The 25970-nt window shown below is 41.5% G+C and overlaps 2 protein-coding genes across 2 annotated transcripts in view; both read left to right on the top strand.

The window, feature by feature from the left end:
* Positions 1-7294: 7294 nt before the first annotated feature.
* The window catches only part of LOC308292373 (protein NLRC3-like), a gene marked incomplete at its 3' end in the record, with an annotated part of 202764 nt that continues 184088 nt past the window's right edge, over positions 7295-25970 (top strand). Inside the window, exon 1 of the mRNA XM_080734686.1 lies at positions 7295-7381. Within this exon, the coding sequence (XP_080590812.1) occupies positions 7317-7381 (65 nt within the window). The 5' untranslated portion in view covers positions 7295-7316. The remainder of the gene's footprint in view (positions 7382-25970) is intronic.
* The window catches only part of LOC308292270 (protein NLRC3-like), a gene marked incomplete at both ends in the record, with an annotated part of 36290 nt that continues 26185 nt past the window's right edge, over positions 15866-25970 (top strand). The window contains 6 exons of the mRNA XM_080734585.1: positions 15866-15876; positions 16345-17586; positions 17731-18159; positions 19593-19769; positions 20807-20965; positions 22584-22715. Coding sequence (XP_080590711.1) covers positions 15866-15876; positions 16345-17586; positions 17731-18159; positions 19593-19769; positions 20807-20965; positions 22584-22715 — 2150 coding nt within the window. The remainder of the gene's footprint in view (positions 15877-16344; positions 17587-17730; positions 18160-19592; positions 19770-20806; positions 20966-22583; positions 22716-25970) is intronic.

Below are 25970 nucleotides of genomic sequence, written 5' to 3'. Positions count from 1 at the left end.
ATAGCCACTGGTTCATGTAGGCCAACTGGACCGTTCCCCAGAGACAAAAAGCAAGGAAACGGGTGCTTCTCTGAAAAGTACTACACCACCAATACCATGGCAGGTATCAAACTCCAGCGATCATGGCTGTGCTATTCACCCACATTAGACTGTGCATATTGTGAGCCGTGCTGGCTATTTGCGGACCGAGGCGCACCGTTCTATAGTGGTGGATGGGTCAGCGGAGTAAGAGATTGGCAACATCTGTCTAGGAATATTGACACACATTCATCATCGCAGATTCATACCGGGTCGTGTGCCGTTTATGAACAATGGAAAAGAAATGGTAGAATCGATGCAGATATGGAGAGAGATGTTAGAAATGCTGCCAATTACTGGAGACAGGTACTTGATCGTATTATCAATGTTACAATCACTCTGGCCACTTGTGATTTGGCTTTTAGAGGACACAGGGAGAGCATTGGACAGTATGACTCTAATAGCGGTAACTTTCTCAGTATTATAAACCTCTTGGCACGTTATGATCCTGTTCTGAAAGAACTTATTGAGCGGCCACAAGGTTCTGTTAAATACCTAAGTCCTGCTATTCAGAACGAAATCATCTTATTGCAAAACGGGTGCAGTGTGACATACAAGAGGAAATAAACAGTGCTCCTTTTTTCTCGGTTATTATGGACACCACCCAGGACATTTCTAAAAAAGACCAGCTGAGCCAGGTATACAGGTATGTAACAATTCAAAGGAATGAAAAGGGCATTGCCACAGATATCGTCATAAACGAAGCTTTTGTAGGTTTTGAGGAAACAGTGGACACAACAGCCGCGGAGCTGCAGAAGAAAATTCTAGAGAGCATACAGAGTAACGGATTTGATTTGAGCAAGTGTCGGGGGCAAGGATACGACGGCGCGGCTAACATGAGCGGAGTATATTCGGGTGTGCAGGCCAGGATCCGGGTGATCGAGCCGCTTGCCAAATATGTACACTGTGCTGCACACAATCTGAATTTAACACTGAACGATTCAGTAAAAGATATAACAGAGATGCGTACATTTTATGAAACTGTTGAGTGTCTTTATACTTTTTTCGGCCAAAGTATAAAGAGATGGTCGCTCCTTTCTAATATAGTTTCATCTGAACTCTCAGAGCATGCCAACGTTACTCTAAAACGCCTCGCTGCCTCTTTGAGCCCAGGTCAGGGCATGCATGCTGATAGATAGATTAGATATAAGTGTTGATATGGAGCTTTGGTTGTTGTCCATGGTACTGACAGGCTGGTTTACAGGATGAGTGTGTGTAAGTGATTACATGGTGACAATAGCGTGTGTGTGTGTGTGTGTGTGTGTGTGTGTGTGTGTGTGTGTGTGTGTGTGTGTGTGTGTGTGTGTGTGTGTGTGTGCGTGCTATTATAGGAAGCTGCTGGATTTGGAGGAGGCGGGTTGTTTCCTTTACCCATGATTGTTGTCTGCTGACAGATAGCAGACTGCTGTGTTCTGCCCTATACATTCACTTTGTAACTGGCTGTTCTCCTAATTATCTTACAGGCAATAACGAGACTGTGGTATAGAAGTGACTCCCCAACTTGTGAGCAGCGGCTGTGCATTGTGGAGGAAATCTAATCTAGGCATCATTTGGCAAAGGAGGAGAGTGGCTTCACTTCACATTTTTTAAGTTACATTTAGGAATAAATTAGTTCATTTTTTTATTTTTTTTTAGATCATTTTTAGTATGATCTCATCAGGGAATTATTGTTAATATCCTGCTCAATACTGAGTGTATTGATTTGTACTGATTGACTCTAGTGTAGTATAACACTCTGCTAAAGCTGTTTGGTACTCAATGATTGACTCTAGTGTAGTATAACACTCTGCTAAAGCTGTTTGGTACTCAATGCACTCTGTGTTTAACTGGGGCTGTTTGCATGCCTGCAGAGAGCTGTGTGTGTGTGTGTGTGTGTGTGTGTGTGTGTGTGTGTGTGTGTGTGTGTGTGTGTGCATGCGTGCGTGCGTGCGTGCGTGCGTGCGTGCGTGCGTGCGTGCGTGCGTGCGTGCGTGTGTGAGTGTGTGTACTTTCCCTCTGTCTCAGCTTTACCGCACGGTGAAAGCCGTTGCAAACAGGAAGTGGTAGAGTTTGTATCTTCTTTGCCTTTGAGGGGAAAATGGCAAATGATGCATTTATAAAGCGCCTTTATCAAGGCTCTTTACATAGATTGTACATTACATTCACCCATTCACACACACATTCATTACATTCACCCACCTGATAATTCAAGAATGAATACATTTATAAGATTTAGTCTAATAAGATTGGAAGTCAGATTGAATTATTGCATGTGTTTCGGCAGCACAAAGGTGGAGAGATCTTTAGATTTGCATCTCTTTGATCTCTCTCTCTCTCTCTCTCTCTCTCTCTCTCTCTCTCTCTCTCTCTCTCAGCGTCCTGGAGGCACTGCTAGCACCTGTTTAGAGGAAGCAGTGCACTTTATATTTTAGTTTTGTAGTCTTCAGTCATGTTGGGTTCAGACTAGAGGAATTAAACAGTGGAATGTCAGCAGTGTCCTAGACTGTGAGATTTCTACCTACAACACAACGTCACCGAATCTAAAAATCTGGGGTTCGGGAAAGCGGTGATCCACTCAACGTTGACCCGGGCCGTAAGAACAAGGCCCCGGTGCTGCTTTCAGGAGGTGTAGAGCTCAACCCGGGACCGTTCCCCACCGGGCAAACAGCGGCGGAAATGTTTCACGACGGTAAGGTTCGCTTTTTCACCTCCTCAGAGACCAAACTTGATGACTCATCAATAACAGACTCTGAGATTGACATAGAAAAATATTCAGTCATCAGAGGTGGTGTTTGCCCGTAATACATAAGAATGTCAAATGTATCACTAGTTTTTTTGACCTATGAATTGAATTTACACTCTAGTTTTTTTGACCTATGAATTGAATTTACACTTGGTGGTCTTTTCCTACTCAGCTAAAACCTGGTTGGTTTCCATAGTGAGTTAACAGTGTGATCCGGTCTAGAGCCCGCCTACTGTATCCTGTCTGTTGTTTGCACTCACACATGCATACATGCAGTGTTTCCTTTCCAGACCGGATCTGCAACATGCAAAGAGACTTTATTTTATATCCTCTATGGTGGAACTACTTCACCAGTTTACTGGAAACCACGTGGTTTAGAGGAGGATTGTGAAAGAGAAGTAGTTTTCAGTACTACTACTATTCTATACTAAAAGAAGTAAGGAGTCCGTGCTGGAGAACTGGTGATTTAATAAACTAAAATATATTCCACATAAATCATGTGAACAGCCAGGGTTCATCTTCAGTATGATCAGTAACAACAAAAAGTATCATTTCTCTGTCTCATGCGTGGCCTCACTCTCTCCACCTGAACATGAAGTAACAACAGCACCAAGCACATCCCATAATACTCCTCTGCAGCCCGCCAACTACTTAAAGACATATTTAAAGGCACATTCCCCTGGCCCTGTGTAGCATAGGGTTACAGTTCTAGGGTTTCAGTGTGGTTTCCTTTGAGTATTTAGTGTTTGTGAAATAAGTCAATTTACAATGAACAGTTTTAGGCTACTATAAAACTAATCTGATCAAGAAAATAATGGCTATTTTAATAAAGTGTTAAACCAGTCGACATCTCATTGCTGCAGTCCATAACTTAGTTTAGTGAATAAGACATTATTTTAACCATGGTAGAAGATGTTAATTAATAGTATTATTAACATGATATTCGTCTACCTCAGAGACCACTGCTGTTAGTCTCCCTGCTCCTCTGTTATTGCAGTCAAGTAGGACACCTGTTGTTTGACATGTGCTACTGCATGCATCTGCATCTACTGTAGTCTCAGCATTATGATGGTGATATTGTTGCCTCATAGCAGGTTCATAGTTAATATGTGAATGTAATCACATATATTACACAAATAGGCCTATTGATAATACAGAATGAAATTGAACATATTACTGACACTGTTCTAGAAACATGTTTTCTGCAAATATAAATTAATATTTTGTATTCTGAACTGTGTGTGTGTGTGTGTGTGTGTGTGTGTGTGTGTGTGTGTGTGTGTGTGTGTGTGTGTGTGTGTGTGTGTGTGTGTGTGTGTGTGTGTGTGTGTGTGCGTGTTAAAAGGCACTGGCTGAAAGGCCAAAAGATGCATCTCTAGCATGTTGTGTTTTCTGATTCTGTATTTTATTGACTGTAACCTTGACAGGTTTAATAAAGAGCAACATGGAGAGCAAGAAGGAGAAAGCTGACAAACATCACATCCACAGAGCAGAGTCTCCAACACCCAGCTGTGTGTCTGTGAAGAGTGACCGGTCTAAAGGAGAACCTCTTAACTTCAGTGGTGAACCTGGACCTCCACACACACAGTATGTCAATCCTCCTATACAATATACAACACTATAACATGACAAAGTGATCTCATGCATGTGCAAACTATGTAAGGATAATGTCTGGCTGCGCGGTCATTAGCCAGAAATAAAGGTCCTGACAGGCTGATAACCCCCGAGGCGAAGCGGTTCAACTGATCCTGATGGTAAACCCTGCACAAAAAGAAAGGAGACTTGACTTCAGTCCATTATATCTCCCCTTTGATAATACCAATTGGTATTGGGTTTTATATAATTCTTATCGTTGATTAGTCACCTTTACAACGAGGTACAGCTTGTAAGCATCGGGCATTCGTGGAATGAGCAACACAGCGTGTGGGTAGCGCCGACCCACGTTTTGCCAGAATGGCCCGTAATGGGGGGCCGCTCTCCATTCCGACATTGACTTCTAATCGTCTGAGTGGCAGCACTTCCATAGAGGTTAGGGTTAGGTATAGGGTTGGTGTCGGAATGGGGGGATGTCTGAATGGCAGCATGTCTGAATGGGGGGATGCACCCCCTGTAATGTTCTGTTGGTATTCACCTTTGTTGCTTGGAGCATTGAAGAGTGCACTCTCCCACGATAATAAGAACAAAGTAAAGAAATAAATAAACAAAATACCAATTGGTATTATTAAAGGAGAGATATAATGGACCTAAATCAAATCTCCTTACTTTTTGTGCACAATTTATATCGCACACTTTTGCTTGGGACCCCCCGGACCCCCCTCAAGGACCCCTGGGGGACCCCAACCCCCACTTTAAGAACCACTGATTTGTGTATAAAACTATCTAATATCTAAATGATAAGGGAATGATATCTATATATGCAACCAAATGAACCAACTTTGGAATATCTCTCTCTCTCTCTCTCTCTCTCTCTCTCTCTCTCTCTCTCTCTCTCCCCAACATCTTTCTTCTCCTTTTTATATATATATTTTTTTTTCCTTTTTTTTCAACATTGAAGAGCCAAAACAGATCTACTCTCTCATACTACTTACAAATAAAATGACATTTTCATTCACATGATAAATGTATAAACATTTGTATGATTCCAGAAGTCACAGAGCAGAGTCTCCAACACCCAGCTGTGTGTCTGTGAAGAGTGACCGGTCTAAAGGCATTCCTCCTAACTTCAGTGAACCTGGACCTCCACACACACAGTATGTCAATCCTCCTATATCAATATATAACACTATACAATATACATAACACTATAACACTATACAAGAAGAGAAGAGAAGAGAAGAGAAGAGAAGAGAAGAGAAGAGAAGAGAAGAGAAGAGAAAAGAAAGTGAATAATGGTCATCCTCTGTCTGCAACAGTGTTGGGAGTAACAAGTTACTTTTTTAGCAACAGAGTAACATACAGCGCCGGAGGAGACAGAAACGCCGCTGTAGGCAAGCACCGCTTGAGTGTCCTTCCTTCCTTCCTTCCTTCCGTATCCTTGTGACCGTCCGTATCCTCTGTGATGTCAGTGTGATGTCAGCGAGTTGTGACATCACTTCCTGTACAGGGTGGCTACACGAAATGTGGATAACACTATATATGGAGATAGTCCAGTCCATCATGTCATATGGGACTACCGTCATAGAAAGTAGCCATTGTTAGGCCGGAGTCATTGGCTGTCTAAACATGGAGATGTGGATAACACTATATATGGAGATAGTCTAGTCCAATATGTCATATGGGACTACCGTCATAGACAGTAGCCATTGTTAATCCGGAGTCAATGGCTGACTGTCTGTACAGGAAGTGATGTCACATGACATACTTTTTATGCCCATATATGAGTCCTAACATGGAGATGTGGATAACACTATATATGGAGATAGTCTAGTCCAATATGACATGATGGACTGGACTATCTTCATATATAGTGTTCTCCACATCTCCATGTTTAGGCCCTATCGCTCACACCCTAGGTGGGGTTGGCGATAGGGCCTTTCTGTGTGGAGTTTGCATGTTCTCCCCGTGTCTCCTAGGGTTGATACCCTCACAAAAACATGAACAAACTCCCCCCAGAATGATAACAACTAGAATCGTCAGAGAAACGCTGTGGTTGGCCAGATAGTCAAGAATTCGCATGTCACCCTGAGGTCGCATTCCACCCTCAGGTGTCTTACTAGTTCCTCTAACTCTGTGTGCCCTTCTCTGGTCCTGCCTGGTAGTGTATTCTCTCCAGCGCTGCTGTCATTGTCAACAGTTTCTTGAGCAGAACATGACGGTGGACACCGTGGACTCACAGCCTGATTATCTTTATAGTTAGTCTTTTTGACATGTTTGCTATTTATATTCATTCGCTATTACTACCTGTCAGTGCTTCGGCTGCTTCCTGTTTACTTTAGTTCAAACTTGGCGGTAGTTAAGTGGGTGTGTGTTTACCAGGGCAGGGCTGCTGCTTGGCCATTACGTGGGCGCCTCTCCCTCCCCCGAGGCGGCTTCAGAGGCAGTGATTGGCACATTTATTAGCTGCACGCAGGTTGGCCAACACTGACGCTGCCCGTTTTTCTTTTTTTTTTCCTTTCTTCCCTCCCTCGCTCGTCCCTCGCTCGCCCTCTCTCTCTCTCTCTCTCTCTCTCTCTCTCTCTTTTTTTTCCCCCGACGCATTTTCGCCACCTTTATAAAGTGCCACTCTAGGCAGCTGCCTAGTTCGCCTCTATATACGCGCCGGCCCTGGTAACATAACACGTTAGTTTTGCGATAGAGTAATTGCATACTAAGTTAACTAACTTAACCCTTTTTACTTTATATACTTAGTTACATTGAAGACCTACAATATATTTCCATGATCCTTCTGTTGCCACAAGGGAAAAGGAAAACAGAACAATTAAATTTGTCATTCTCATGATAAGTGGAAACTATTTTTTTGTATGATTCCAGAAGTGTTCACCACAGAGCAGAGTCTCCAACACCCAGCTGTGTGTCTATGAAGAGTGACCGGTCTAAAGGACATCCTCCTGATTTCAGTGAACCTGGACCTCCACACACACAGTATGTCAATCCTAAAAATATACACAACACCTCTAGAATAACATGGTTATGCAATCATTTGGCCAACGTTATTTTAAGGCTGAGATATTGCTACGACCCACACATCTATCAAACAAAATGGAAACAAATCAAAAGTCTAATCTATCTAAATCTATTTAATATTCAAATGGCATAGTGTGCCCACTTAATTATGTCTAGCCTGCCAAAGAAAACAACTGTCAGATTACAACTTTTAATTAACCAATCCAGTCTAAGCTTCACTAGACTGACTCATGGTTGTTTTTTGGATTGGTTGAAAAAAATATATTTGACTTGTTTATAAAGCTCTCAAAGGTCTTGCACCTTCGTACCTCCATGACTGTCTGACTAGATATGTTCCAAACCTTCACACCTCTATGACTGCCTGCCTAGATATGTTCCAATCCTTCATATCTCTATGACTGACTAGATATGTTCCAAACATTCACACCTCTATGACTGCCTAGATATGTTCCAAACCTCCCCTCAGGTCTTCTAGTGCCGATCTGAACCTTTTCATTCCCATGATAAATGTATAAACATTTGTATCATTCCAGAAGTCACAGAGCAGAGTCTCCAACACCCAGCTGTGTGTCTATGAAGAGTGATCGGTCTAAAGGATATCCTCCTGATTTCAGTGAACCTGGACCTCCACACACACAGTATGTCAATCCTCCTATACAATTTGTAATACTATACAAAAAACATAACACTATAACATAACACTATAACACTATAAAAGTAAAGAAAAGAAAAGAAAAGAAAGAAAAGAGAAGCAAAGAAAAGAGAAAAGAAAGTGAATAATGGTCAGTCTCTGTCTGCAGCAGTGTTAGGAGTAACAAGTTACAAGTAACGCTGTTACTATAATCACTTTTTTAGTAACAGAGTAACATAACATGTTAGTTTTGCAATAGAGTAATTGGATACAACTAACCTAACCCTTTTTACTTAACATACTTAGTTACATTGGATACCTACAGTACATTTTCATGTTCATTCTGTTGCCACAAGGGAAAAGGAAAACAGAACAATTGGCTTTTTCATTCTCATGATAAGTGGAAACTATTTTTTTGTGTGATTCCAGAAGTCTTCACCACAGAGCAGAGTCTCCAACACCCAGCTGTGTGTCTATGAAGAGTGACAATTCTAAAAGACTTCCTCCTGATTTCAGTGAACCTGGACCTCCACACACACTGTATGTCAATCCTAAAAATATACACAACACTAGAATAACATAGTTATGCAATCATTTGGCCAACGTTATTTGGTACATTAATGGTTATTAAGGCTGAGATATTGCTACGACCCACACGTCTATCTAACAAAATGGAAAACAAAACAAAGTCTAATCTATCTAAATCTATCCTATATTCAAATGGCATAGTGTGCCCACTTATTTCTAGCCTGCCAAATAAAACAACTGTCAGATAACTACTCCAGTCTAAGCTTCACTCGACATGCGGTGGTGTAAAGTAACGTTACGTTGCCTGCATTCTTCTTGACTCTTGTTACTTGTTTATTAAGCTCTCAAAGGTCTTGCACCTTCGTACCTCCATGACTGCCTGCCTAAATATGTTCCAAACCACCCCTCGGCTCTTCTAGTGCTGACCTGAACTTTTCCATTCACATGATAAATGTATAAACATGTGTATGATTCCAGAAGTCACAGAGCAGAGTCTCCAACACCCAGCTGTGTGTCTATGAAGAGTGACTGGTCTAAAGAATTAAATCCTCCTGTCTTCAGTGAACCTGGACCTCCACACACACAGTATGTCAATCCTCCTATACAATATATAACACTACTAGAATAACATACTTATGCAATCATTTGTCCAACGTCATTATTTAGTTCATTAATGGTTATTAAGGCTAAGATATTTAGGCTGATGTATAGATGTATGTATATGATGGTTATAGACACGTTTGTTTATCCAGAAACATATCTTTTATGGCTTTGTTTTATTTACGGTTTGGGAGATTCAAGGCCAACACAGCGGGGCGCACCGCGCTATTGATTATGCGGTGAAAGGCAAATCAAGCTTGTCGCTGACAGCTGCTGCTCTTCATATGTCCCGATTTTAATTTGTATTAGACAACTTACAAAACCAGCCAATGAATCACGTTTAGGTAATGTGATGTCCCGACATCACACACGCATGCATGCATGCATGCAGGGAGGGAGGGAAAGAGAAAGAAAGAGAGCGCTCTCGATAGTTAAATATATATAATAAAATAAGATCCATTTGAGAGAGAGAGAGAGAGAGAAAAAACAGCCTCGCCAAACGTTTGTCTGTAGAATGAAACCAAATGGACCCGTACGGTTCCATTTGGTTTCATTTGGCTCATTATATATGGTATATTGTATATATTATACTCAAGTCCTACAAATACCTCAAAACTGTAGGCCTACGTAACGTTACTTTACACCACCGCATGCCTGCATTCTCTATCGCAACGAAATGTGTGAACTTCTGCGTCTCTTTCTGCTTCTTCTGGAAAGGGAGAAATGGGAGAGAACGGTCTTTTCTGCCGATAAGTGCCGTCAGAGTGGTATAATTGTATTTTATTTCATAATTAGGAAACGTTTCAGAAGGGGAAAAAAACCGAGAACATATATCTTGAGTATTTAGGAAAAAGTCATGGAAGGGGAAATTTCTGAGACCTTCACAGGGAGAGTTATTGCACTTTGAAATCTCAAAATCGGCCTAAGGGACCGGTTAGTCACCAGTGTGTTAACCAGTCAACACAATTGACAAATGCACAAATTATATCTATGTTATTGCGACCGTAGGTCGCACTTACTACAGAAAGCTCCACCAGGTGTCCGTGCGTCAGTCAGTCAGTCAGTCAGTCAGTCCGTCCGTCACACGTCAGACGTCACACTTTTGCCCTGCTCATATCTCCGCAACCGTTGCCCCGATCCATGCCAGATTTTGCACACACACTCCTTACCTGCCAAACTACAACCTCCAAGGACCCCCAGAATTCCAGGGGGACCCCCAGGTCCCTGGGGGACCCCCAGGTGTAAAAAAAATACCAAATGTGCAAAAATGACCAAATGACCACCCCCACGGGGCTGCTCACGGGGAATTCCCGGGGACCACCCACTCCTGCTACTCCAGAACGGATGCAAAAGTGGTGGCGCCCCCAGTGGAGGACCCCCTCCACTGCAGCTCACATAAAATGCCCTAACTCGGCCTAGGAGCGTCCGGGAGAGCCGGGGCCGGTACCTATTCGTCCGCCAAGGCAACGCGGAGACCCCACCCCTCATTTCTCACATGGCCCTCTTCTAGCGAGACCTACGGTCGCTTATCTCCCGATTAGGGAGTCTTACTGGTATTTACAGTGATGGGCAGTAGCGAGCTACAAGTAGCGACGCCACATAGCTTAACTACATTTTTCAGTAGCGTCACGGTAGCGCCGATCCTTTTGAACCAAATAGCTTTTAGCGTAGCGTAGCTATTTTTAGACCCTAGTAGTGACGTAGCGTCCAACAAACGCTACACGTTACTATCCCGGCGAAAAATTACTGCTAAATAAAGTTTGTGAGGAAAAGAATTCCCAACAGATCCCCAAACATGTTGTCCTGCGCAGCGCTGCTTTCATTTCATTCAACGAACCTCCTCTGTGTGTTAGAGAAGCGACTAAAGTGAGGGATTTATGGCTCTTTGAAGTGAGCCCGAGCCAATGATCTGTCTCACTATGCGCTCTCTACTTCGCGCTCTCTACTGCGCGAACCGGATCCCATTGTTCACTTCAAAGAGCCGTTCAAAAGATTCGATTTGTTCACGGACGTCCCACCTCTACCCGCAGCGAAACAGGGAAGTGTTCAGAGAACGTCTGAATACAACTGAACTGACATACAAGCTCACATCGCGTTGCAAATGCTAACTGTGTGAGCTTGTAGATCTCGTGGGGTGGAGCATAATCTCCACCCCGCGAGTACTCAAGTACTCTACCCGAGTACTTGAGTAAGAGTACAGAGAGTACTCCTGTCACATTTACTCCTGTCCACACTAAAAGTAGCTCAGTCATAATGTTACAAGTAAGAGTAAAAAAAGACTTGCTTTTAAATGTACTTGAGTATTCAAGAGTACATACCGGTACATGCTTTTAAAAATAGGCTCCTTAAAGTACAAATAAAAGTAAAGGTACTCAAGTACATTTACTCAGTTACTGTCCACCGATCGACAGCAGACAAGTCAGTGCGCTATTTTGTCCACAGCTAACTAATGACAGTGAAGTGTCAATTTAAGGACCTTTTAGACATTTTTAATACCTAAAAAAATATATAAATACGACCAAAACTGCATCAGAAGTTATCAACTATAAAAACATGGTCAACATTGGCCAAATTGACAATATAGTAAAAGAGGCACAAATTGTGAAAATGGCAGATCTACAAGCTCGAAACACCTTGTTGTGTTCCGAAGGCGTTGTGAGCTTGTAGATCTGCTATTTTCACAATATTTATCGGTGGAACAGAGTGAAACTAAATGTAGGTCTAATGCCTCAACTCCTAATTCCAATTGCTTGTCAGGGTGGGGTCCCCAGTTCAAATAAGATTTTTTTTTTTTGGGGGGGGGGGGGGGGTCACAGCCTGAAAAGGTACTCATTTAATTTATAAACTAAATGAAAGGATGACACAAAAAGCCAGACATGAGAGCTTGTTTCCAGTTTTATAATAATCAATCGAACTGAGCATTTTTGCCTGCCTATTTGTTTGATGGAAGGTTGCACTTGATCATGAAGTTGATTAAAAAAAAAAAAAAAAAGTAGCTTTGTTGTAGAAATCTACTTTTGCTGTGTAGCTTGTAGCTTGCTTTGCTACATTTTCTGTGGGTAGCTTCGTTGTAGCTTAAGCTATATTTCATCAAGAGTAGCTTGTAGCTTAGCTTACTACATTTTCCAAGTAGCTTGCCCATCACTGGTTATTTATGAATGAAAGAGTTATGAATACAATAGTTCCATGACAGAGTGCAGATTATTATTATCAATGATGTTATATTTCATATTATAGTATATGTGCATGTTAACACATTGGCCGCCATTTTAACATTGACTGTATGGCTCTCCTGCCATTTTGTTTAATAAAAAAATGTATATATTTTTTTTATATTGACATTTTTCCTAAATTCTGTATTTTTTCGACAATGTCGTACAGTACCTGAAATGAAACAGGACAACCTCTTGTCTCACCAAAAAATAAAATAAATAAATAAAAAGCTTTTTTTCTATAGTTGCAGCCATCTCAAAATAGCCATTTTTGACCAAAATCCGGCTACAATTGAAAAAACTGGAGATATTGACCTTTTTGTGATCGATCGCTTTTCAAGTGGATAACTCACTTGATATTTGTCTTTATGGCTTCAGGCATTATCAGATAAGTGTACTAATGTAATTATGTAATAGGATTTCTTTTTTTTTTTTCTGTTTAGAAAAATGCAGAGAAACATATTTTTATTGGCTATGTCTGACCATACACTCAGCAATTTCACATACTGTTTTGCAGTATTTCTGTGAGTATTTATGTGAGCCCCCACTTGGGGGCGCTTTCTCTCTGTCTCTGTATGTCTGCTTTGGTCTCAGCTGGTTTTGGTTTTTTGTACAGGTGCACACACACAAATGACATCAAAGGGGGCATGAGTCTTTTTTCTAACATGTGCTAGAATGTGAAATAGCAGATCTACAAGCTCTACAAGCTCAACACATCGCTCTGTGACACATTGAGAGCTTGTAGAGCTTATAGATCTGCTATTTTCACATTCTAGGACATGTTAGAAAAATGTCTCCCCCTGCCCCTAAAAAATCCTCTGCACTGCCCTGCTCTTGAGCAGGGCAAAGAGCAGGGCAGACGCAGCGTCTTTGCTAACGAGGCTGTAGTTGATCGCTTGTTTTTTTTTTGGTGGAGCTTGGGCCACGGACCCCCACCTGGTTCCCTGAGAAGAAGTGTTGGCTGGAGACCAGGGGACCCCCTTTGTGAGACCCCATCGCCAGGCAGGGACCACTTGTCCCTGCAACTTACTGGATCGTGTGAACTTTATGTAACAAATGATCGGCTTATTGATTGATTTTACAACGTTATGTAACAGTTGATTATCGCACTGCTCTGCGGAGGTCGGCGAAGCGTTGGACCCGCGGACCCCCTATTAGAAAGGCGACCAGGGACCCCCGCCTTTGCAAAGGCGATCATGGCTTGTTTGTGGACTAAAGTTTGTGGACTAAATACCATTATAAAACTAATATTATAGCCTGGATATATGGATTATAAACCAGGGTGTGGATTCAAATCAACCATCATCATTATCAGGTATGTTTTAGAAGCATTTATATGGCGAATTGGCGATAATTGTGTGTTTTGTGTCTTGAGAGAGAGAGAGAGGCAGATCTCACTGATAACACTATTTTTTTTATGGGACTGAACGTAGCCTATATGTGCTGCTCAGGGGGTCCAACAGGCAGTGTTGTACCCGAACGCGTTCAAAGAACGATCGTTCATGAACACGTTCATATTTTGGGCGAACGTGAACTGAACGTAATTGTTTTCGCTTGATGAACGATATTGTCGAACGCGGTCATTCTGACGCCCGTGAACGACGTTCGTCGGCGTTCGTCGGCCGTTCATGCGGCGGTCCGCGCCTCCACGGTCGTCTGTCCTCTGCTCCTCTCGTCTCTCTTTTCATTCACATGCTCCAATAGTAGGCACTGCACGCAGCAGCACGCAGCACGGCAGCAGTGCCTACTGCATCTCGTGAACGTTCCGATATGCGGTGCTGTCTGCACTCTGCTGCTGCACTGTGAATCTCCTCCTCGTCTCGCAAGCCTGACTGACTATACTTTGTCCTATGTGTGTTGCACGGCGAAAATAGCTGATCTGCAAGCTCACAACGCGTCGCATCCACGAGACAACGTGAGCTTGTAGATCAGCTATTTTAACCAACGCGGAAACATGCTGTGCACGGTTTAGAAACGTCTGCCTTCTAGTGGGGTTCCTTGTACATGTCATTTTTTGTTTTTTTTCTAGTGAGGTTCCTTGTACATGTAATTTTTTGTTTTCATTTCAAATGTGTGTTAAAGTTTCTTTCACTTCCAATTCGTAGATTATGGTTTATAGAACAATTTTGGTTAGAGTGTCAAGACAGTAGATTGAAGAAAAATATATGTTTTGCCCTATTTCCAAAATGACCAAAATCGGAATTGTGTTTTTTGAACAATGTCTTAGTTTTCCCACAACTGCTGTGTAATATATATATTTTTTTATTGCTATATCAAGTCAATACTGTGTGGGGAATCAATTGGAGTCAAATATTTGTTTTGAATATTATGATATTTCACACAATGAGACAATAACATGGTTATTACATTCAGCCCTTCACAATAAGGGTGCAGGAAGACTGGGAACTAGGCAGTGGGCACATAAATATTGTGGGCACCTCAATGTTAAGTTGGATGAAATTATTGCTGTGTGTGGTTCTATATGGGCTGAGTCAATCATTTTGTCAAATAATAGCATGCAGCAACGTCTAAACATTTATATATATATAGACCTTTATATATATTTTTTTTCCTTTTTTTGAATAGCCAAAAGTATAAAAAAAATATGGTTAAAAAAAGAACTAAAAAAGAACTATGTAGTTCATTTTGGGGAACCATGAACTTTAGTTCATAATGGGGAATTATGAACTAAAAATGAACTAGTTCATTTTTGAAGTTCTGAACTTGAACTTGAACTAGTTCGTTTTTAAAGTGAACTTTCCCAACACTGCCAACAGGGACCACTGAAGACATACAGTGGTCCGTGACCAGCCAGCTAAGGGAAGCACACACACACACACACACACACACACACACACACACACACACACACACACACACACACACACACACACACACACACAGCTGTTCTCACACTTTTTTTTTCTTCTCTTTTTTTTCCGCCAGCCTTGTTTGCGCAAAATGCGTCACTGTGCCAGTTCACTGTGGGTTATGGGGAGATTTATACATTTGTATTGCAATTTATACATTATTACAGTCTTTTTTTCAAACACACTTACTTTGATGAGTGATATTGTTGGTTTCATGTATGAGAGAAGGCTAAAACGTTGTCACGAGCTGCAGAAGAGTGTAATTAAACATTACATTATATAAAAGCAAATTCTCGGGACTATCGGGCCTGGCGGGGAACGACATTGGGATTTTCTCGGGACTATCGGGGGAGGCGGTAAATGAGTTAAATACTATTATACAGTAATATAATGTCTTAATGTCTCCACAGAGAGAGGGAGAGGAGTGGCCGTGTTGTGACAGAGCAGGCGTCCAAGGGATCCAGAACCACACCTGGACTGAAGACACCCAGTCACACCAGCAGTGGACACAGTAAGACTGGACACAATGTACATTAATTAACACAGTTAATAACTGAAATGTTTGAAATGACAGAAGACATTGTCAGACTAAATGTCCACAATGTGTCATCAGTATCCATGTTTAAATAATGATGCTAAACATGTATCTACTCTGTATGAAAACCAGTGATCCGCTGTTGTTTCTTTTGCCTGTTTTTCTTAGTTTTGTTAACCCCTTATGTTGTTTAGTGGAGACCCTCAGGGCTCTATACTAGTGTATTTTCTTTTTGCCCTCGACATGAAATATCTTTGATGAAAATAGCAGATCTACAAGCGTACAGATCAGCTTGTAAGCTTGTAGATCTGCAATTTTCTGTCAAAGTTTTCCCCAGAATACAGAAGCTGGGGTTTAAGTGGTTAAATTAATGATTTGCATACACAGCTGTAAGGATGTAAAGTTATAAATTCAACTGAATGTTTAAAATGTCTTCATTGTCTTCTCATAGCAGGTGTCAGTCCACAGGAGGTTCTAAAGGTTTATAAGGTCGCTTTGAACCGTCTTGATCGTGTGACATACGTCACTGAAGTGCCCTCCCTCAGCAGCATCTACACAGAGCTCTACATCTCAGCGGGAGAGAGTGAAGGGGTTAATACCCAACATGAGGTCTGGCAGCTTGAGAAAGCTTCCAAGAAGAGGACCCTCCTTGACCAATCAATCAAATGCTGTGACATCTTTAAGCCCCTCCTCCTTGGCAGAGACAAACCCATCAGAAGAGGTCTGACCAAGGGCATCGCTGGCATTGGAAAAACATTCTCTGTGCGTAAGTTCACTCTGGACTGGGCAAGGGGTTTGGAAAATCAAGATGTCATTCTCCTGGTTCCCTTCTCATTCCGGGAGCTGAACTTGGTCAGAGATGAGCAGCACAGTCTTCTCTCACTGATCCATCGTTTCCACCCAGAATTAAAGAAGGTCACAGCAGAGCAGCTCGCTGTCTGGAAGGTTGGCTTCATCTTTGATGGTCTGCTGAAATTCGAGAACATTCGCATTGGTTCTTATGTCTTCCAAGAGAATGACATTGTTTCTGATGTCACAGTTACATCATCAGTGGGCTTGCTGTTGACAAACCTCATCGAGGGCAATCTGCTCCCCTCAGCCCTCCTCTGGATAACTATCAGACCTGCAGCAGCCAATCAGATCCCTCCTAGATGTTTTGAAATGGAGACAGAGGTACGGGGGTTTACAGACCCCCAGAAGGAGGAGTTCTTCAGGAAGAGATTCAGTGATGAGAAGCTGGCCAGCAAAATCATCTCACACATGAAGAGATCAAGGAGCCTCCACATCATGTGTCACATCCCAGTCTTCTGTTCGATCACCGCTACCGTTCTGGAGGACATGTTGAAGACAGACGAGACAGAACAGCTGCCCACGACCCAGACCCAGACTCAGATGTACAGTCACTTCCTCTCGGTCCAGACACAGAGGAAGTGGAAGAAGTATGATTACAGTCATGATGTGAATCAACAGCAGCTCATGGAGAAGGAGGGGGAGGTTCTCCTGAAGCTGGGCAGGCTGGCGTTTGAACATCTGGAGAAAGGCAGTGTCATGTTCTACCAAGAAGACCTGGAAGAGTGTGGCCTTGATGTGAAAGAAGCCTCGCTGTACTCAGGAGTGTGCACAGAGATCTTCAAAGAAGAGACTGTTCAATCTGAGAGAAAGGTCTACAGCTTTGTTCATCTGAGCATCCAGGAGTTTATGGCTGCAGTCTACCTGTTCCACTGTTTCACACAGAACATGAATGTACTGGAGACGTTCCTGGGAGAAGAAGACGAAAGGGAGAAGAGGCAACGGATGAGGAGGATGGGAGGAGGAGGAGGAGGAGAAGAAGAAGAAGAAGAAGAAGAAGAAGAAGAAGAATGGGATAAGTTCCGATGGAAAATGCTGGGAGCAGGAGAAGAGGAAATTACTCTGGAATACTTCCTGTACAGAGTCATGGTAAAATCCCAGCAGAGTAAAAATGGCCACCTGGACCTCTTTGTCCGCTTCCTTCATGGCCTCTTACTGGAGTCCAACCAGAGTCTGTTAGGAGGCCTACTGGTTCAGAAAGAGAACCGTCCAGAGACCATACAGAGAGTCATTAAGAACCTGAAGGAGATGACCACTGAAGATCAATCTCCCGAGAGAATGATCAACATCTTCCACTGTTTGATGGAAATGAACGACCACTCAGTACTTCAGGAGATCCAACAGTACCTGAAGTCAGGGGACAGTCTGTCTCCATCCCAGTGTTCAGCTCTGGCCGCCATGCTGCTGATGTCAGAGGAGGTTCTGGATGAGTTGGACCTGAACAAATACAACACATCAAAGGAGGGGCGAAGGAGACTGATCCCAGCTGTGAGGAACTGCAGAAAGGCTCGGTTAGTAGTCATGTGAATAGAAACATCCTAGAGTCAATCTACCATTACAGTTAATTAATAACACTATAATTAGAAACTAAGGTTGACACAAACGTTCCAATAATACTGACTGTGTAAAAGTGACTGGTGGTATTTTGTGTACGTACAAAGTCCACAATAAAGCAGAGTAAAAACTAGAAAAATTAAATTCATGGAAATTGCAAGTGTGGTTGCAGTGACACTGGTCACGAGGAATCCACTGGGAAATGAATTCCGTGATGTCATTTTTATTAGATAATGTGATGTCATGTATATTAGATACTGTGATGTCATTTATATTAGATACTGTGATGTCATGTGAAGCATGACCAAAAGCTTCACCTTTCTGTTGTTTAGCCGTCCAACCTGGATAACATTACTCAGAAAGTTTACAAAACACAGCTTCACTTTGCTGGGAAAACATTCTCTGAGTGAATACAATAGTGTGTTGTTATAGCAACCACACTAACTAAAATCCCTGCTGGTTGAACCCACCAGACCAGTGGTTTGAACCCACTGACACTCAGTAGTGGAACTTAAAATCTCAAAAAGGACCAGATCATTACTATTTTCAATGGGTCTCTTTCACTCAGCTCTTTACATTTCTGCTATATTCTTTACTATAGGTTTGCTTCTAAATAAAGAGCCACATCTGACAGGCTGTGAAAAAGCCTTGATTTGTGGATCTCAGGTTCATCAGATGAGGAATTCCACCAAATCAAATAGGCCTTCATGTGTTCATCATTTGCATTGTTCCCTGTTTAACGCCATAAAAGACAACCGGAATATCCAACGTTAAACCAGCTTACAAAAGCATAAGCTTACAATGCTTTGCATCACAACAACTTGACAGCTTGTAGATCTGCTTCATTTGGAAAGCGAGTCCCTCATACGATGTAAACAACAATAAGTAATATAAATAATAATAATAACAATAAATAATATATACGTAATAATATACATTTCCTGTTGATATCCCTAAAGATATGTTGTTTGGGTCCAAAGTGTTGTGCCTGGCGGCTGAATAAAATTGCCATTACCAATGCTGTAGTAAAGCTGAATATCTCTATGGACAACTTATAAACAATGTATGTGTCGGTGCTCCGCCTCGAAGCCAGATCAAAGCCTGCAGCTGTGGCCCAGCTTGAGGAGACAGGGATGAGAAATAGAGGGACTGAATGCTGGTCTCTAGCAGCTTGTTTGTAAAGCTTTCACACAGTATATGCAGTAAATATGCAATGTAGTTCAGTCTTCATTTCACACCTTTAACTGCTGGGTGAAATTTTTGATATAAAAATTGTTATCTTCCTCCGTATTCCACACTCTGCTCCACTAAATACTGTTTATTTAACTCCCATGACAGTGAACTGTGTATTATTTGTTTTGATAATCTCTTATTTAATCTGCATTTACAGACTTGTTGGCTATAACCTCAGAAAGAGAGAGGTTGAAGTTGTGGCTTCAGCTCTCAGCTCTAATCCTTCCCATTTGAGAGAATTGGACCTCAGTAAAAACGACCTGAACGACTCAGGACTAGTGGAGCTGCTCTGTGAAGGACTGAAGAGTCTGCACTGTAGACTGGAGATTCTACGGTAAGATACATTTACCTGATTTATTTTGATCACTTATGTTTTATTATGTACTGTATGAATATAATATGAATGCTGTGGTGAGAATGTATTAATCAGCTTGATATCATTGTAACCCAAGCCTTTGTACCTTAGTAGAATAGTTGATCTACAAGCTCACAACTCACTGAGGACGCAACACTTGTGAGCTTGTAGATCGGCTATTTTCGACGTGTTGTACAGATGTGCAATTTCACAACTTCACACATCCTGCCACTGGCAAGACAGTAGATTTTCAGGAAAATAGCAGTAAATACTGAAACAGCATATCTGTAGCTGTAGTTATCAAGCTTTACCGAGGTACGCAACAGATCAATGCATAATCAATGGCTTGCAGGCATGCAAACTTGTAGCTTTTCAGCGAAAATCGCCGTTTTGAATCCAAATTGGTCATTTGTGTGAATCGTGCAGATTCGTTAAAAAACAGTTTAGGGGGGTGGGGGGGTGTTGTATCGTCAGAGCAGCAGTGAGAAGAGGAGCGTTTATTTCTTTTTCTCTACTCCGTCCGTTTTTGGGAGCATCACTTGCATTTCCTGCTTCTGTCTCTTGTCTCTTCACATAACCTCCATATTGTAGCTTATGAAATGTTAGAATATTGGGGTAAATGCAAACTAACGTTGTGTCGGTGCGCCGCCTCGAAGCCAGATCAAAGCCTGCAGCTGTGGCCCAGCTTGAGGAGACAGGGATGAGAAATAGAGAGACTGAATGCTGGTCTCTAGCAGCTTGTTTGGAAAGCTTTTACACAGTTTAGGCAGTAAATATATGCAATGTAGTTCAGTCTTCATTTCACACCTTTAACTGCTGGGTGAAATATTTGATATCAAAATTATTATCTTCCTCCGTACAGTCATTCTGTGCTGTCAAGTAGTGTCGTCTATTCGCTCTGCTCCGCTAAATACTGTTTATGTCTGGATAACTAGATAGGAGATTTATTTAACTCCCATGACAGTGAACTATGTATACTGTGTTTTGATAATCTCTTATTTAATCTGCATGTACAGACTTGTTGGCTGTAGGCTCAGACAGACAGAGGTTGAAGTTGTGGCTTCAGCTCTCAGCTCTAATCCTTCCCATTTGAGAGAATTGGACCTCAGTGAAAACAACCTGAACGACTCAACTCTACTGCTCTTTGCTGGACTGAAGAGTCTGGAGATTCTACGGTAAGATACATTTACCTGATTAAATTTGATCACTTCTGTTTTATTATGTACTGTATTATATGAATGTAATATGAATGCTGTGGTGAGAGGTAATAAGCTTGATATCATGGTAACCCAAGCCTATGTGCCTGAGTAGACGTTAAAATGACCCCAAACATATTTGAAAGTGAAGGCTAATGTAAAGGCTACTTTGTCATGCAACAGGATTGCGCACCGTAAATAGCTGATCTACAAGCTCACAATGCAGCAAGGACACACTGCTTTTGAGCTTGTAGATCAGCTAGTTTAGACATGAAAACTGTTGTAGCTACGCCACATTTATCAAGCTTTACTGAGATACACAACAGATCAACAGATAAATAATATAGCCTGCTGCCTGCATCTACCTACTGTACCAATCAATTATCATTCTATTAGCCTAGGCTGAATGTTATAATATTGGGGGAAATGCAAACTAACGTTGTGTCGGTGCTCCGCCTCGAAGCCAGATCAAAGCCTGCAGCTGTGGCCCAGCTTGAGGAGACAGGGATGAGAAATAGAGAGACTGAATGCTGGTCTCTAGCAGCTTGTTTGTAAAGCTTTTACACAGTTTAGACAGTAAATATGCAATGTAGTTCAGTCTTCATTTCACACCTTTTACTGCTGGGTGAAATCTTTGATATCAATATTGTTATCATCCTCTGTACAGTCATTCTGTGCTGTCAAGTGGTGTCGTCTATTCCACACTCTGCTCCGCTAAATACTGTTTATGTCTGGGTAACTAGATAGGAGATCTTTTATTTAACTCTTCTCATCTTCTCATCTATTTCATCTGCATTTACAGACTTGTTGGCTGTGACCTCAGACAGACAGAGGTTGAAGTTGTGGCTTCAGCTCTCAGCTCTAATCCTTCCCATTTGAGAGAATTGGACCTCAGTAAAAACAACCTGAACGACTCAGGACTAGTGGAGCTGCTCTGTGAAGGACTGAAGAGTCTGAACTGTAGGCTGGAGATTCTACGGTAAGATACATTTACCTGATTTATATTGATCACTTCTGTTTTATCATGTACTGTAATATGTGAATATAATATGAATGCTGTGGTGAGAATGTATTAATAAGCTTGATATCATGGTAACCCAAGCCTATGTGTCTGAGTAGACGTTAAAATGACCCTAAACATGTTTGAAAGTGTAATATCCCTTTAAGGCAAATGTATAAGATACGTCATCATACAACAGGATTGCACATCTAAAATAGCTGATCTACAAGCTCACGGTGAGTTGAGGAAACAACACTTGTGAGCTTGTAGATCAGCTATTTTCAACATGTGACCCCAAGGGGGTCCCCAAATTATGTTGTGGGGTCCCCAGATGATTAGCTTAATGTGCAACATACAGTATAAGTCTATACAGGGTATATGCACATTTAAAGAGGTAAAATGTAATGGCTTATGTAATGACCATTTAAAAAACAAATGGCCAAATTGTCAAATATTACGGATGGAAAAGGCAAACAATGTCAAAATAGCAGATCTACAAGCTCACTGCGAGGCATTGTTCCAAGTGCTTCAGGGTGTAGGTCCCCAGTTCAAATATGATTATCAATCAATCAATCTGGTGTTTCATTCTTCATTCAGACTGGCTCACTGCTACTTGTCAGAGAGATGCTGTGAACTTCTGGTCTCAGCTGTAAGCTCTCATCCCTCCCTAAGAGAGCTGGACCTGAGCTCCAACATGATGGTGAATGTTCCAGTCCTGGAGAACTGCAAGTGAGTAGACTTGAGCTGTGTCCATGTTAGTGCACTGAATGTGCAGTGTTTCCCTCATGTGTCTCTGAACAGAATATTCACTCTGGTCACAAATAGATGTGTATGTATATAGTTGTGTATTTAGTAGAGGAGTCAAAGTTAATGCACATTCCTTTTAATAATTAATCTTCAAGCAAGAATTAGTCTACACCCATGTTGATAAGAGTATTTAAAAATGTAAAAAAGATCTGTTTAAAGTAGATTTAGAACACATACATTTTTTTGATTAATTTGTGATCAATCATAATCACAATCAAAATCACAATCTTGTGATTCATTGATTGATTGATTTAATATTTTATTAGATAAAAATGAAGAACAGTACAAGCGCAGTCAAAACAACAAAACGATAGTACCGCACAAGTCCAGTCAAACACCCTGCCTAAAAGGAACCCCAGAAAAGCCCTTGCGGTCTTGTTTCTGTTGGAGGTCTTGGTATTCAGATTAAATATGTTAATCAATTGACTTAGTATTTAGTATTCAGATTGAACAAAGATTCTCCTCACTAATGTTTCACTGGCCACCTATCCCATAATTCATTGCATTGAGAAAGATGGGAGGCAGTAGGAAATAAACTGATGATCATGCATTATTGTCATCTCCACATGTCAGTTTAATTAGTTCTGACATTCAGGAGAATAATTATGAATCTGTGTTTAACACATCTTTGATTTGCACAGTGTACAGTTTAGCAAAGTGTAAATGATCACTGAACTAGACTGCAGAGAGAACAGTTTAGTGCCTCAAAGAAACTAGAATATCAGCTAAACATTGAACCTACAGTAGCGTCTGTCTAAACAACATGCTATCTAAATAACATTCTGTACTGTATTTGTGGTAGAGAAATAACAAGACATATCCAAAATAAATCTGCATAGTAAAGTTGCATCAAGAAGGGATAAAAGGAGAGTGGAGTTCTCTAGAGGTTAAGGTGGAGTCTGAGGAGGAGATGAGATCCAAACTGGGCAGCAGTGAGTACTGTATGTCTGGATGGGCTGCAGGACCAAGATAATGATAGGAGAAACACTGTAGTGTCAGCTAGTGGAGACGTTGTGTTAGACACTGAGACATTGATGCATTGTTGTTCTACTTCCTGCAGAGTGAAACATGGAGGAGATCCTCAACTCATAACCAGATGTGAGTATCTGCCTGTCTGTGTCAATATTACACATTAACATTTTATACACTGTTGTATGCTTGGTTGGCTCCTCCCCAGATGCTGTTCTGAAAACTCTTCAGGAGAGCTTCCTGGGAATTCAGGTTTCTCTGCTCTTGGCCTGGTCCTTAACACCAGCAAGACTAAGTTTAATTCCATTATATGGACCAGAGGTAGATTGGCTATATTTCCAAAACAACCGATCTACAAGCTCACCATGCGTGGTGAGCTTTTAGATCGTCTATATTTGAAAGTTAGACAAAAATCACAGATCTAAAAGCTCAAAATGTGTAACATCCTGACGGGTTCTGAATTTGTAAAGTATGTTTGAAAAGTACTCAATCTACAAGCTCACAATGTGTAGCATTAAACATGTGAGCTTGAGGACAATTTATATTTCAAAAAGTATGTTGTGAACATTCTCTGTATGGCATGGTGGACTGTCTGACATCACACAGCACGCATCAGGAGAGCAACATTCCTGAAATATAAGAACACAGCAGACTCAGACAGTAGTGAAATATAAGAACACAGCAGACTCAGACAGTAGTGAAATATAAGAACACAGCAGACTCAGACAGTGAAATATAAGAACACAGTAGACTCAGACAGTAGTGAAATATAAGAACACAACAGACTCAGACAGTAGTGAAATATAAGAACACAGCAGACTCAGACAGTGAAATATAAGAACACAACAGACTCAGACAGTAGTGAAATATAAGAACACAGCAGACTCAGACAGTGAAATATAAGAACACAACAGACTCAGACAGTAGTGAAATATAAGAACCCAGCAGACTCAGACAGTAGTGAAATATAAGAACACAGCAGACTCAGACAGTGAAATATAAGAACACAGCAGACTCAGACAGTAGTGAAATATAAGAACACAGCAGACCCAGACAGTGAAATTTAAGAACACAGCAGACTCAGACAGTGAAATATAAGAACACAGCAGACTCAGACAGTAGTGAAATTTAAGAACACAGCAGACTCAGACAGTGAAATTTAAGAACACAGCAGACTCAGACAGTAGTGAAATTTAAGAACACAGCAGACTCAGACAGTAGTGAAATTTAAGAACACAGCAGACTCAGACAGTGAAATATAAGAACACAGCAGACTCAGACAGTGGTGAAATTTAAGAACACAGCAGACTCAGACAGTGAAATATAAGAACACAGCAGACTCAGACAGTGAAATATAAGAACACAGCAGACTCAGACAGTAGTGAAATTTAAGAACACAGCAGACTCAGACAGTAGTGAAATATAAGAACACAGCAGACTCAGACAGTAGTGCTGCAGTTCTTCATGAGTGACTGAAATGCCTCCCGAGATCAGTTCTATGGGACATGGTCTTATTTATCTGTGGTTTTATAAGATGTCATGTCAGCAGCAGCCTACATCTTGGCTACTGAGGTGGGCATAACAATTCTCCTTTTGCACAAAGTAGTGCATTGCAAGATAGAGGGCGCCAGATCCCTTTGAGTCACACCTTACCACTACTTCCTGTTCATCCACAGAGCTTTGATTCTAGTCGTTTTCTCCATTAGATTTCTTTTCACTTTTTTCAACTTTTATTACTTGGGGTGGTAAAAAGATGAGGCAGACAAATAAAATGTATTTTGACAAGTAATAAAAGTTGAAAAAAGTGAAAGGAAAGCATTTTAATCTAATGGAGAAAACAACTAGAATCAATGCTCTGTGGATGAACAGGAAGTAGTGGTAGGGTGTGACTCAAAGGGATCTGGCGCCCTCTATCTTGCAATGCACTACTTTGTGCAAAAGGAGAATGGGCCCGTGGAACGACCCCGAACGCATCCACCGACAGAGAACCTGTAGAAGACGCTATCACAGCGGTGGAAGTAGTCATCAAGGACGCGATCACAGCGGTGGCGATGTCTGTCAATCATTCCAAACCAGAAGCAGATGCTGTCATCGTCAGCGTTGAGAATGCGCACACATGCGCCAAAGAAACGCCGAAAAGGAGAGTGAATGACGACGACAAAGCCATAGAAATGGCGAGGGACTCTCTCATTTCTCCTATTCACTTCT

This window comes from Nannobrachium achirus (assembly GCF_963921795.1).
Source record: "Nannobrachium achirus genome assembly, chromosome: 10".
In the NCBI taxonomy this organism is placed as follows: domain Eukaryota; kingdom Metazoa; phylum Chordata; class Actinopteri; order Myctophiformes; family Myctophidae; genus Nannobrachium; species Nannobrachium achirus.
Note: the sequence above shows the minus strand (reverse complement) of the source record. Positions and strands in the feature narration are given on the sequence as shown.